We start from the raw sequence: 14,903 nt of genomic DNA, 5'->3' as shown, positions 1-14,903 counted from the left end.
CGTTCGGAGTACGACACACTCTCCAGCTCATTACCCCTGCCCTGATCCTAGAGATATAGGAGTTCGAGGTTCAATATTCATTCACTGCATAGTGTGTTTGCTGCATGAGCATCGTATTATTAGTAGTCATATCATTTCATTTATTCACTATGTTCATTGTCTCTGAGTTACTCTGACCCTAACCCTAAATATGTTCTTTTTATCAGTCTGTGATTTGTCGTACGGTTTCTGTTTATGTTTCTGTGTTAGGGTATTTTTCTTTACAGTAGTCACTCATATGAACCAAGAGGAGTCCATGTTCTACCAAGATTAAGGAAGTGGATCACAAATAAAGCTTCAGCCCATTAATTCCCTATTTTCGGCAGCCAAGAATAATCCAAGATAACACAAATAATCTACCAAAGAGTGACTTCAATGCCCTTTCAAGGCAAGGGTGTTTAGATACGGCAATTTCAAGTGAAAGTAGAGCATGTCCTCTTTATAAACTATAAGAGTAGAAAATGGAACATCAATAAGAATCAGCCTAAAGAATGTGATGGGCTGAATATAACAGTCCAAAATCAAAGTTTAATGTCTCCCAAAGATCTCTTCTTGGTAGAGAAGAGAGTCTACATCAAGCAGTAGGTACATAAGGAATTGTCCTTCTTTCCATCTACACAAATACATGTATCTCATGAACCGTACAAGAGGTGCTTTGCAAAAACAGAAATTCAGCCCACAAAGAAAGTAATGGGCTGCATATAACAGTCCAAATCAAAGCTTTATGTTCTCCAAGAACTCCTCTTGATAGAGAAGAGAGTTTACTTCAAGAGGTAGATGCATAAGACAGTGTCCTTCTCTTGTTTCTTCACAAGTGCATGTATCTCTTGAACCATGCAAGAGATGCTTTGTAAAACAGAAATTCAACCCATTAAAGAGCATTCCTAACCTTTCAGTTCAGCCCACAAATCTTGATAAGAAAGAACAAGAAGTGGAACAAGGGCTCCCTTCAAAGGAGTGAATTGCTACTCCAAAGATGTAGACACAAGCACTGATCAAAGCTTCCTCCCTTCTCCTTCCATGAGCATGAATCCCCTCCCTGAATGGGCTGCTGCCCTCCTTCTTATACATATTAACCCTGTTTTACTCAGCCAAGAGTGGCCCCTTTGTGTGGTGGCTTGGACACCTCTCATCCTCCTCCATCCATGGCGCCCTGGTCTCAGCCTGAAGATGCCCGCAAAATGCGGCGAAAAAAACGGACTGCTGCTCCTTTCCACGGGTTAATGCACAAAAGGTTCCGTGTATCATAAGTCATGGTAAGTTATTTACACAATGTCTTGTGTGTACTAGGTTAATCAAATCAACTTTGAAGACTTAGAAGAAGCTTAAGAGAGTGGTCTTTCCATCCGGGTTTAGTGACATAGAAGCTTACAAGGCAGAGTCAAAGGGCTAGAGATCCAACAACCTAATTTCCCATCATGTATTATGCTTGGTGATTTACATGACTTATTACAACTTGTGGTCAAAGAAGCAAAGTTGAATGGGTTGTAACTTCAAGGTTGTCATGACACTCTCTTTATTCAAGGTGGGAACTTTTTGACTTATGGCAAAAAAAACCAAAGGATGGCACATAATGTTGAAATGGAAATAGAAGTGAAGGACAAGAGTAATTGAAGCAGGAAGAACAGCTTATTTTGTGGATTCTCTAGAAAGTTCTTGAGTGATTAAGAAACAACAGAAAGTGTTACTTTTCATCCTTGGGCATACATTCCCATAACAATGCATGAGCTGACATATCTGCTAACAAGTTTGTGGTTCTATTTGTGCAAGTCCTGGGTGAAAAATGAAGGGGCAATTGGCCCGAATTGATTTGCTGATTGTTGTACAGCAAAGAGGCTTTTTGGAACAACAAAGGAGATTATGAATCTCAATCTGTACTCATTCCATTAGCAATCAAGTTAAAGAAATGCCGAAAAGGGCGCCAATTTTGGGGCCAACAAGGTGTCCAATGTCCGAGATTATTAAGGTAATTTGTGCATTTCAAGTTATATTCATTTGTTGATTGCTACAGATAAGTGCTTAATTAGGGAATTACTACCCTTTCCAAGAAGGAAGGCTAGTTTCAAAAAACTTTGAATGGATGAATGCTGTAAATGATAGTAACTGTGTACAAGATTATCAAAGGCCAAGCAATGAGAGTAGTCGAAATGTGACGTCCACTGGAGACGAATCCTCAGTGTTGTAACCACTAATCGATGCTGAGAGAATGCTAAACATGAAAGGGCAACAGGCTGGCAACCAAAATGCAAGTATCTAGAGGCTGAACCTCGCCAAATGCAGCAATGTACCGCCCAAAAAGTGTAAATTGATCACCAAGGCTGAGAACAACAAAGCAACAGCTCAGGAAGATAAGTCAAATGTTGTATGGGCCTACACTAACCAGAACGCCAACTATCTAATATCCACAAGGAAGCTAATTCACAAGGTGGCCAGCAACAGCTGAAAACGCAGCTGCCTAGGACCGAAGGAGTAGTAGCCAGCAGATGGGAATAGTTGTCAGAGTGCAGCGGTGCGGAAGCGTAGGACTGAGAGAGAGAGAACGCAGAGAGAAAAAGGGAGAGAAAGAGACAGTGTACAATGAAGATCTGCTGTATAAAGAATGCTGAATACAAAGATATACACGGGCGCAGTGCGCTGGACTGCGTGTCTCCACCTCGACGATGCGACCTGCTGTCCACCTCGAAGTCTGCTGCAGTCTGCACTGTCTGCTGTCTGAAATCTGTGAACAGAGACAGAAATCTGCACGGCACCGGTCTGTAATCTGCGACAGAGAAGAATGGGTAGACTGCTGAAGTCGTCGACAATAAATAGGCGAAAAACCACCTAGAACGGGGCGCCAGTAATAGGGCGCAGCCTGGTAAAAACGGCTGCAGGCAGTCGGACTGCCACGTGGCAGTCCCACTGCACAGTCCGACTGCAGCTGCTGGTCCGACTGCTGCTGCTGACTGTGCAGCTGCCTAAACAGGCTATGATCTCTAACACCCCCTCTCAGAGCCTGGACAGGGCAGAAGCCTGAGGGATCGGGAATGTTGCCGAAGTAGAGCCTGAGGAAGCGCCTTCGTAAACAAATCCGCAAGATTATCCTCCGTCTTGCAATACTCCACAGTGATGGTCTCATCCAGAAGCTTTTCTCGGATGAAGTGGTACTGGATCTCAATGTGCTTCGTCCGGGCATGAAAAACAGGATTCCTTGCCAAGGCAATGCAACTCTCATTGTCACATCGCAGCAATGTAGGACGAGTCTGGGGGCACCCAAGCTCCTCCAACAATCTCCGAAGCCACACAACCTCGCATGTGGTGGAAGATGCGGCCCGATACTCCGCCTCAGTAGACGAAAGGGCTACCGTGGGCTGCTTCTTGCTACTCCATGAAATAACACCTGCACCCAAAGTAAAGCAGTAACCTGTTGTAGACCGTCTGTGGTCCACGTCACCAGCCCAATCCGAGTCGCTCCAACCTGCAAGTACGAGATCTGACCCATCTGTCCCTGCGGGGTAATGAATCCCCAAATCAGACGTCCCCCTTAGATACCGAAGTATCCTCTGAGCAGCCTGCCAATGCACCGTCTTAGGTTCACTCATGAACCCTGCCAAGAGCCCAACAGCAAAACATAGATCAACCCTCGTGTTGAGAAGCCAAATCAAAGACCCTATCAACTGTCGATAGCGGGAAGCATCCGCCAAAGGAGAAGCTGAATGGGAAGTGGCCTTCCAGTTCGGATCCATAGGAGTAGAGAGGGCCCGACAATCTTCCATCTCAAAAGTCACCAAGAGCTCCTGTACATATCTCTGTTGGGAGAGAAAGATCCCCCTCTGAGACTGATAAATCTCATGGCCTAAAAAGAAATGGAGTATCCGTCATCTCGAACGTCCGATGTAAAGCTGACTTTGTCTCCTGGACCTGCTGTGCATCATCACCTGTGACAATCAAATCATCAACATATAATACAAACAGCACACAACCATCCTCGGAAGTGTGAACATACAGCTGCGGATCGGCCTTGGACCGCCGATATCCCAACTGAGTCTGGAGGAACGAATCAATCTTCTCGTTCCAAGCTCGCGGGGCCTGCTTGAGACCATACAGGGCCTTCTTCAACCTGTAGACTTTCCCATCTGAAGAACCAAAGCCAGGAGGCTGCTCAACGTAGATCTCCTCCTTCAAATCACCATTCAGGAAGGCAGACTTCACATCCAGCTGATAAACAGGCCATCTCCTATGGCCAGCCAAAGCAAGAACAGCTCTAATGGTTGCCATACGAGCTGTAGGGGCAAAGGTGTCATGACAGTCAATCCCTGGGCGCTGGGCAAAACCCTTAGCAACAAGGCGAGCCTTGTGCTTATCCAAAGTACCATCACTGAGATATTTGGTCTTGAAGACCCACTTGACTCCAATCACCTTCTTCTTCGGGGGGCGTGGCACAAGTGACCAAGTGCCATTCCTCTCAATAGCCTCCAACTCAGCTTCCATAGCTTTCTTCCATGGGGTGGACTGTAAAGCCTCCTTCACGGAGGTGGGCTCTCGATCCTGCATAACTCGGGACATCAAACAATAATTGGAGCAAACAAGCTCCGAAGAATGCGCCTGGTGCCTCCGTGACCGCCGCGGACCATCCTGCGGTCCCCACTCCTCAGGAACCCCCTCGATCCCTGAATCACGGAGTGTGTCACGGGCCCAGCGAGGAGGAGGCCGAACCTCCCCTCGTCGTTCTCCATCAGTAGAAGACTCTGGAATGTCCACCGGTGGTAACTCCTCAGAAGGATCCGGTGGAACAGTAGACTCTGTGTCAGAAACAGAATCATAATCAAACGGCACAGGCTCCAGTGGAACTGTAGAAGGAGCCAAACTCTCCCCTGGATCTCCAAGAACGGGATGCTCCTCACCCGTTGAAGAAGCCGGAACCTCCACAAACCGCACATCACGGCTAGTATATACATCCCGCTTGACGGGATCATACAGTCGGTAGCCTTGGGACTGAGAGCTATAGCCAACAAATACCTGTTTTCGGAAAGCCGCTTCAAATTTGTCACGGTGAGCCTTGGGAATGTGAACATAGACATCACACCCAAAGACCCGAAAGTAAGAAACATCTGGCTTCGTCCCAAAATAAGCCTCAAATGGAGTCATCCCTTCCACGGCCGAAGTAGGGGATCGATTAAGGATGTGGACTGCAGTAGCCACAGCCTCGGCCCACAGAACCTGAGGGGTCTGTCGGTGCTCCATCATGGTGCGCGCCATCTCGATCACACTGCGGTTCTTCCGTTCTAGAATACCATTTTCTTGAGGAGTATTGGTATTGGCAAACTCCTGGTGAATTCCTCTATCTGCACAAAACCGAGCAAATTCATTAGACACAAATTCACCACCCTTGTCGGATCGCAAGGTCTTCAACTTCCGGCCTGATCGGTACTCCTCAAAGAGAACCCAATCCTTGAAGTGCGAGAAAGCTTCTGATTTTAGTGTCAAAAAATAGGCCCATGTCATCCTGCTATAGTCATCCACGATCAGCATGAAGTACGAGCTCCCACGCAGGGACTCATTCCTCATAGGGCCACATAGATCCGTAGATACTAGCTCCATCGGTGAAGTAGACCGCCGCGAAGCTGTGTGGGGAATGGCATCCTGATGCTGCTTCCCCCGTATGCAGGAGACACATGGATGCTGGCTCACCACTATATCCGGCAACCCTCGAACAAGCTGTCCACGTGACGCCTTCCGAAGATAGTCATAGTTCGGGTGACCAAACCGAGCATGCCTTAATTCAGACTGTGACTGTGAGGTAAGAAGAAGAGAAGAGAGGGCAGTGGAAGACTTCAGTTTGTAAATGCCGTTCTCCTCATATCCAGATGATAGAACCTTCCTCGATTCACGATCAAGGACTCGCACAGTAGAACTGTCAAATTCCACCAAAAGACCAAGGGAGCAAATCTTATGAACTGAAAGGAGATGGTACCCTAATCCTGGTACATGCAAAACCTCTAAGGTATGGGTGCCACCTCGTCCATCCGGAATGAGCTGCATCTTACCCCGACCTGCAATAGAAACTGAAGAGCTGTCTCCAATGAGAACCTGCCCACGCGAAGGTCGCAGCTGGGCAACACCATCTGATGAAGGAGTCATGTGCCGTGAGGCACCACTATCAATAATCCACTCTCGAGATTGGGGAGCCACCACCGCAACATCAGAAGCATTCGGTGAAGCGTCCTCAATGACAACTAAATGTAGAAATGCAGCTGATGAGGGTGCAGCCACCACTCCAGAATCCTTGGTTTCCTTCTTCTTGGTGTCCTTCGAGTCTTTGTCAGGGCAATCCTTCTTCCAATGGCCAGTCTTTCCACAAATATGGCATGTGGAGTCTTTGTCCTTGTCCTTCTTGGACTTGTTATCCCCCTTCTTCTTCTTTTGGTCCTTCCCCTTCTTCTGAGAGGCTTGACCTATCAACGCCTCCGTCTTGGAAGCATTCTGTCCCTTTAACTGGTCCTCTTGGTCCAAGACCATAGGAACCAACTCTTCCCACCGAAGAGTAGACTCTCGCCCCGAAGCAATAAGGGGAGAGTAAAATGTACCGAATCGTGGCGGCAACTGGGACAAGAGTGTGATCGCCATGTCTTCGGAGGAAATTGGCTTCCCCGCATTCTGAACCTGCATCTGTAGCTGCCTTAGCTTGTTAATGTGTTCCCTTAGCGAAGAAGACTTATTGACGGACAAGGTCCGCATCTGTACCTCCAAAGAAACCCTCTTCATCAGGGTCATCCGATTGTACATTTGATCAAGCTCCAGCCATATCTCACGAGCCACCGTCAAGTGCTCGATGTGAGCGATCACGGCTGTAGTGCATGATAGAAAGAGAAAGGATCGAATCCTGGCATTCAGTTTGTCCCAATGAGACTGGGCCCTGGCCAACTCCGCACGAGCATCGGAAGAGAGTTTGGACTCATCTCTTACCGAAGGCCGGTCAATATCTTCCTGTACCAACTCCGCCAAATCATAGGACTCAAGAATGGCCAACATCATAACGCGCCAAATGCGGTAGTTGTCGCCGTCGAGCTTCTGATCTGTAGGAAGAGCCGGTAAGACAGGCACCTTCCGGTCCATAATCGCCTGGAACTCCAAGTCCATCTCTGTAGACATCTTCACCTGCAATGCCTTCTCAAACGCAAAAGCAGCCCCCTCTGACTGAGTAAACTCAGCCTGCTAAGGCTCTTCCGCGTCCCGAAGCTTCTTCACCCGCCGGAGGCGATGAAAAAGCAAAACCTGCACTTTTAGGTTGAAAACTCAAACTTCCTCCGCATCAAACAGCAGTAAACAGCAGCAAATCCACCACCTGTACTCCTTTCCTGTGCGCCCACACTCGTTTCAGCCTTGTTCCAAGGCACAGCCCTCCTGTCTGCCCTTAAACGCAAAAAACGCAAATTTGTGTCGCGATGGAAACTCCTTTTCAAGTTGATTCTGCGCTCAGTCAGCCCTCAAACACTGCTCTGATACCATGTCAGAGTGCAGCGGTGCGGAAGCGTAGGACTGAGAGAGAGAGAACGCAGAGAGAAAAAGGGAGAGAAAGAGACAGTGTACAATGAAGATCTGCTGTATAAAGAATGCTGAATACAAAGATATACACGGGCGCAGTGCGCTGGACTGCGTGTCTCCACCTCGACGATGCGACCTGCTGTCCACCTCGAAGTCTGCTGCAGTCTGCACTGTCTGCTGTCTGAAATCTGTGAACAGAGACAGAAATCTGCACGGCACCGGTCTGTAATCTGCGACAGAGAAGAATGGGTAGACTGCTGAAGTCGTCGACAATAAATAGGCGAAAAACCACCTAGAACGGGGCGCCAGAAATAGGGCGCAGCCTGGTAAAAACGGCTGCAGGCAGTCGGACTGCCACGTGGCAGTCCCACTGCACAGTCCGACTGCAGCTGCTGGACCGACTGCTGCTGCTGACTGTGCAGCTGCCTAAACAGGCTATGATCTCTAACAATAGTCGCTAGCGACAATAGTGGATAGGTGCCAAGAGGGTGATGATGACATGGCAGCAATCGCTTGGGGCTGCACAGCCATTGAAGGAAGGCTGATGGTTGAGAAACTGCAAAACAAGATATATTGAATGGTGGACAACTTGTCTAGTTGTAGATGACTAGATCCTCCCAAGTTAGGGTTTGGCTTATGGGATACTCAAACTCTCTAGGACAGCATTTCTTTTTAAGGAAAGCTTCAGTAATTACATGTTTTAAGGCTGTTCAAAAAAGCTAATCAAATTGTGACGCCTTTTTAGCTCAACAACACGGTGTGGATGGCTCACCCCAACATTTGGCAATCCACACACAAGCTAATCACGAGCTACCTTCCTAAGGTACTCATAGTTGAGGTGGTTGTACCAAGCATGCCATAGCTCAAACTGAGACTAAGAAGTGAGAAGAGAAGTAAGGGCTAAAGAACTCTGCATCTTATAGACACCATTCTCCTTGTGCCCTTGGCAAAGCACCTATTTAGTCTTTCTATCAAGAACCTAAAAGAAATCCCTATCAAACTCAGCCATGAGGCCAAGTCCACAAATCTTGCTCATTGAAGGAGATGATAACCCATCAAAATATACCCATGCATCGGACACACATGGGAAATATCATCTAGAGAAGGGGGTCATGTGGTAGGAAGCACCACTATCTATAATCCACTTTCGAGACCGTGAAGCCATCAACATTGCATCAAACACATCATGTGGAGGCTCAATAACCTCTAAACGTAGAAATGTCACTGACGAAGGAACAATTACCGCTCCCGAGTCTTTTGTAGTCTTCTTCTCCTCCGCCTTGGGATCCTTATCCTCCTTGTCAGGGCAATCTTTCTTACAATGACTTGTCTTAACACAGATGTGGCAAGTGGACTCTCTATCCTTTTTGTTCTTGTCTTCCTTCTTCTACTTTTACTTCCTCTTCTTTTGGGAAGCTTGACCTATAAGAGCCTCAAATTTCTATGAATTTGTACCATTCAGTTGTACCTCTTGGTCCAAGACCATAAGAACCTGCTCCTCCAACTTTAGGATCTCCGTCCGCCCAAAAGCAATCAAAGCGAGTAGAATGCACTGAATCTAGGGGGCAACTGTGATAACGAAGTAAGCACCATATCCTTGGAGGTGATCACCTTGCTTGCATTCTGAACCTACATATGTAACTATCAAAGCTTATTCACAAGCTCATACATGGAAGCGGACTTGTTTGAGTTCAAAATCCGCATCTGCAGCTACATAGAAACACCCTTCATTACAATCATCCTATTGTAGAGTTGATCTAATTCCAGCCATATCTCACAAGCATTAGTCAGATGCTCGATGTGAGCAATCACAACTGGTGTGCGAGAGAGAAATAGACAAGACCATATGTGGGCATTCAGCTCATCCCAATGTACCTATACCTTCACCGACTCCGCTTTCTTTGAAGAAGAAAGTTCCACCAAATCATAAGACTCCAAGATAGCAAGCATCATCACCAGCCAAATGCGGTAGGTCTCTCCATCTAACTTTTGATCCTATGGAAGAGCCAGTAACACCAGGACCTTTCGGTCCATAATCGCCCAGAGCTCCACATCAATTTTTGAAGACATGGTCATGTGAATAACCTACACAAAACAATGGGTAGCCCCAACTAACTTCAAAAAAAGTAGTTTGCTAGGGCTTCCTCTGCTCCTCCCGAACATATCTTAACCGCCGAAGGCGATTAAAAGTTAAAATCTACTGTAAAAGGCTGAAAATGAGCCTTTTCTGCTTCTTTGTCTCCAAATCCTGCAAAAAAATAGCAAACTCGTTTCCTTTCTAGCGCCTCTCCGCTTGCTTCGGCGTTGTGTAAATACACAACCCTCCCGCTTGCCCTCAAACACTATAAACCGTGGTCTTGGTGTTGCACTAAAACTTGCTCTTCAAATCTGCCAATGATTGATCAGCCCTTCAACGTTGCTCTAATACCATGTCAAAGTGCAATGAATGCAGGAGAGTATGACCAAACCAAAAGAAAGAATTGAACACAAAAAGAAGAGAAAAGAAGAGACAATAGAATGCTGGAGACAACGAAGTATGAATGTTGAATCTTAAGGCTGATATGTAAAATGGGCTATGAGTGTATATCCAACCAAAGCTCTCTCAACCTACAAACACTGAAGTGACTATGACTGAAGGATAGGCCTCCCTAAATAGGCAAAAAATAATGCAATAAAATGATTAGGTTGGCCAATTTTGATTGGCCTATCAAAATTGGCTAACTAATCGCTGCTAAATTGGCCAACAACAAATTAAACAATAAAACAATAAGAAAAATGCAAAAGCAAATAGCCTACCATGTGGCACAAACCATCCACCTAATCCAAATTGCCCACCTTGCTAGGAAACGTGCCCAAACTACTAGCAACTACACAACCTGCTCTTGAACATGGTACAACTGCATAATCTGCCCTAAATCATCTTGTACATGCCTGTGCCCCCGTCCTAGAAGTGACCAAATCTCTAACAACAAGGCAAGCCAAACATGGTCGTGTTTACAAGACAAACCATGTAACTACTTACATAAACTAATCAATCCTCTACTAAAAATTCAAAATGATCTCTCCACTCCTTGTCTCCACAAAAATGGCCGATCTAATGGCATGCAAAATAACAACCTTTAGAACAATTCTCATTGTGTATCGACTTGCATTTGCTTCCTTCTTCTTCCCTAAGTCAAGAGTTGCATGATGTTGAGGTGGTGGTGTTGTGAGAATAGGGGGTAACAATGGAAGCGTGAGAAACTGTTGTAATAGATTTCACAAACGCAAAGAGGAAAGAGAGATGCTACAAAGGACAAAATAATACAAGGAGATGATGCTCAAGAAATGGAATCCATATACCAATGCACAAAATAGTACAAAGCTCACACTCAATCATTGGCAATGGACACCATCTCCCTCTCCCTCCAACAGAAAGCAGCTGTGGAGCATGACGCGACTAAAAGTGAAAGAGGGATCCTGGCTATAAATAGGCACAAAAAAATGTGAAAGTGGAAGACCAATGGGGTGGCCCCAAACTGGGTGCCCAAATGACAAACACTAGTCAACCAAATGTGATCTGGCACCCAAAATCAAGGCAACTAACCTCAGCCCTCTCTTGCACAAAATAGAGAAATACCCACATGTGATTCGCCCATGAAATGTACAATCCGCTAAGACCCTCACTCAAATCATGGGTGACCAATACAATCATAGTGACCCATCATAATGCATACAACAATGACCATGGATACCCACGTAATGGGTGTGAAATCAACCACCAAGGTGCCTCCAATAGACACTAATGTCAATGTCAATGTCGATTGTACCAAGCCCTAAAAAAAGAAAGTAGTCACGACAATCTCTCACGCATGTCAACAATGCCTTTGCGATAATATACATAACCATGGATTCACCCCCAAAATGTCCCCTCATGTGACCTCCAACTAGGAGCCAAGCTTGCTTTCTACTATAAAACAAGTCTACGTGAACCTAGAAGTCAATCTCAACTTTAGGATTTCAATCCACCAAACTTCGTCGATGCATATGGGAGCCGTACTTTGGGTCCATTGCACCACCATATCCAAGTCCTCCTATGAGGGTTGGTTGGCTCTTCTCCATATTGGAATCCATTAGAGGACAGAACTATCCATCCTATTGTTCATGGTATCATTCAACTCCTTCAAAATCCCACAGCCTGGACCTAAATCACAAAGACTAATGTGAGCATCTACCACTTTCTACTTCAAGCCTTCATTCTCGCTCCAACTACTTTGTGGTTGGCCCCTTTGTCACCGCTCCTTGAGCTTCATTGTATGTCCTACATCCCTTGAGCATAAATTTATTAGTTATAGTGTTTGCATTTTTGTTAGCCCTCATGTTCTCACTTCCAGTATCAAATCCTCACATAAACTAGACAAGGGTTATAGTCGTGATACAAACTTATGCTATCAACTCCTCACATAAATCAAATGCAAGTTAGGATCATGACACAACTAATCTCAACTCTAGAGAGTATGTTCAATCATGCCTCAACTCACTACAAAACAGTCACATTTCTCTGTGCCTCTTGGTCACAATCTTGGAGCTGTAAATTGAAGCACTTTAATGCCCATAAAAATCTATTTGTAAGTTATTTTATCCTTTGAATTTTAAACATTTGGTTGAAGCTTTGAAACTTTCTTTCTTGAATCATTTTATTTGACAAGGGAACTTATAAATACCACAGAGCACAAATCTTTAAACAAGAGAAATTTCAATGTAAAAAGAAGTTAACTAAGTGCAAACTATGCCTAAGTATTTAATATAAGAACTTCAAGGCAATTCGAATGCTATATCAGTTATTGCAAGAAACAAGAGGAAAGAGGTAATAACAGCTGCAAATGACTATTGTAACAACAGTACGCTCTTTGGGACGCAAGCAACCAACCAACAATGAAGTATGAGCTCCAACTTCCAACGTTGATTGAGAGAATACATGCTATTAAAATCCATATAATAGCAATAAGGGCAGAAGGATTGCACAGCTAAGGGTAGAAACCTCCATATCCACTAAATTGAAATCTGTGCCTCTGATATCCACTGCAGAAAAGACTTCCTCTAAAGAACGTATTTGCTTAATAGACTGTGTCCAATTTAATCCATTAGGCTTCGCAATTTTCGTTTTCAGTCATTACTTGAATCCACTATCCAAAAATCATTCTGTGATGAAGAGCAAAAGCATCTAAATTCGCCGACTTGTGCAATGTAATAATGCTGAAAAAGAAGACCGCAACAAAAGGTTTTTTTTGGCGGGCAGAACATTTAGGCTGGTCACAACTTGTTCCTGCTCTATCCACATTGCAGAATGTATATTTCCAAGACGAGGAAGAAGCAAGCATACCTGCATTTCCACATCCAACCATAAGCACCCGGCCAGATTTAGGCACATGCTTCTGTACGATAGGAGCGAAGCCGCTGTAAGACTGGTACCAATCCACGGGGTCAGGGTCTACAGTATACCTCTTGTCCCAATAGGAGGGCTCGCCAAAGTTGTAAGTGTCCAAGTTGGAGAAGTCGATGGAATCCTCCTGCGAGCAGGACTGGTTGGTGCACCTCCTCTTGCTGCTGCTGAACAGGGGAGGCCTACTCCGCTCGGAAAGAGGAGGAGGAGGAGGAGAAGCACATGGAGACGCCAAGAAGAAGAGTGTCCTCCGTCGTTGACACAAGAAGTGCCATGGTGCTGGAGCAGCAGCAGCGGCTGACGATGCCGATGAAGACGATGCCGCCACCGCAGCCAATAGCGATGACGATGATGATGAGTGTGGGATTAATCGGCGCAATAGGGTTTGCAACATCTCCGCTGGTCGTTCTGTCGCATTGACAGGACAGCTCTAACACGCGCGTCTGGCAAATGCTGCCAGCCTACACATACTCTTCAAATTAAATCATTGGTCTCGACTGCAAAAGCTTTAAGTTTCAAAGCTCAAGCTACAAAACCTCCTCTTTTGTTTTTTGAGATTTTCTAGGTTTTTATTTAATATTGTAACTAGAATAGTATCTCTATTTCTCTATCTCTATTACATATTCAGGAAGGGCTCAAAGCAACAAGGCGGTGGGGTAGATGGGGTGGGGGGATGGGAAGGGGTAATGCACCTACACTCAATCATTCACTGAACACAACATAGAAAGGTAAAATGATATGTAAGAGCAAGGTATACTCTTGTATTATTCAATGAAAGAAATGGTACAACATAGGCACATCCCAAGACTATACCCTCATGATGACACACATGTGAGAGTTCACCATTGAGTATGTATGGTGAATCACACATAGAGTGGAAACCAAACAGGGCTCAGAGTCACTACTACTCCCTATATAGGTGTTTTTGGCAGCAACACCATGGTATAACTACAAAGCCCTTACACTCACCCCTACACGATGGATTATTGTCGCTAGCAATCTAAGAGTAGTGCTTATCGACTCATTTTGGCGTTTTAAAATAGCTCAAGCTATCTTGCCCATCCAGAGTTAGTTTTATTCTTTTTCATCCCAATCTACCCTCGACTCAATTACATGTGGGGAGTGGAGGCTTGCAAGTCCTATGGTGATATAAGGCATGACTCAAGGTACATTTAAAGTATTGTTGGTATTCTCCTTGAGCTAGGTAGCAAAGGCCTCTTTGCCACATTTACAAGCCTCCGCTTTTGAAATCCAAGTGGCTTCTTTGAGAGAGTGCCCTTTCCACTTGGCAAGGTACTCAAGGTAACCCTTGTGCTCCCAACGCCAAAGGATTACTTTTACTTCGAAGGGGCCATTGGATGGAGCAATGGAACATGCCACCTCCACTAGCGGTCAGGGTAGAACCCGCACAAAAGGCATGCATGGAATGCACTATAGATACATATGCTTTCTAGCATGTTCAACTTGTAGGTGACCTCATTTAGAACTTCGGTGATGCAATATGGTCCATAGTACTGATGATTGAACTTGGGGCTCGTATTCTTTGGCAAGGACATATGCTTGGAGCTAATGAGCACCATGTCGCCTTTGGTGAATAGTGTTGCCTTGTATTTCTTATTAGCTTGTTCGATCATGGTGATTTTGCTCTTTTCCAAACTCTACTTGCCTGTGGCATTTCTCTCTCACCATTTCTTCAAGAAGTCTTATGTATCCTAATCTTCTACTTTGGTAGCTCTGAATGCCAAAGGTGTGATGATTTCTTTCCATGTGGCTAACTCAAAGGGGTTGTAACATGTTGTTGAATGGATTGAGTTGTTGTAGTGGAAGTCAAGCATGTCAAGGTACAAGGCCCAATCTTTTTGGTCCACTCAAATATGGCTTCTGAGATAGTCTTTAATACCTTGGTTTACTCTTTTTG

At 45.2% G+C, this 14,903-nt stretch overlaps 1 protein-coding gene across 3 annotated transcripts in view; it reads right to left on the bottom strand.

Annotated features, from left to right (window-relative positions):
- Window positions 1–13,489, bottom strand: part of LOC148033421 (uncharacterized) — a 135,028-nt gene extending 121,539 nt beyond the window's left edge. The window contains exon 1 of one of the 3 annotated variants that reach the window (XM_087681341.1): window positions 12,926–13,489. In XM_087681341.1, the coding sequence (XP_087537467.1) occupies window positions 12,926–13,379 (454 nt within the window). In that variant the 5' untranslated portion in view covers window positions 13,380–13,489. The remainder of the gene's footprint in view (window positions 1–12,925) is intronic. The other 2 variants (XM_087681340.1, XM_087681339.1) reach the window with 2 other exon arrangements.
- Window positions 13,490–14,903: the final 1,414 nt, after the last annotated feature.

The sequence above is a fragment of the Lygodium microphyllum genome, chromosome 7, assembly GCF_053477565.2.
Source record: "Lygodium microphyllum isolate KBCC chromosome 7, Lygodium_microphyllum_v1.1.10, whole genome shotgun sequence".
In the NCBI taxonomy this organism is placed as follows: domain Eukaryota; kingdom Viridiplantae; phylum Streptophyta; class Polypodiopsida; order Schizaeales; family Lygodiaceae; genus Lygodium; species Lygodium microphyllum.
The sequence above is the reverse complement of the archived record's forward strand: the minus strand, read 5'-3'. Positions and strand labels throughout refer to the sequence as shown.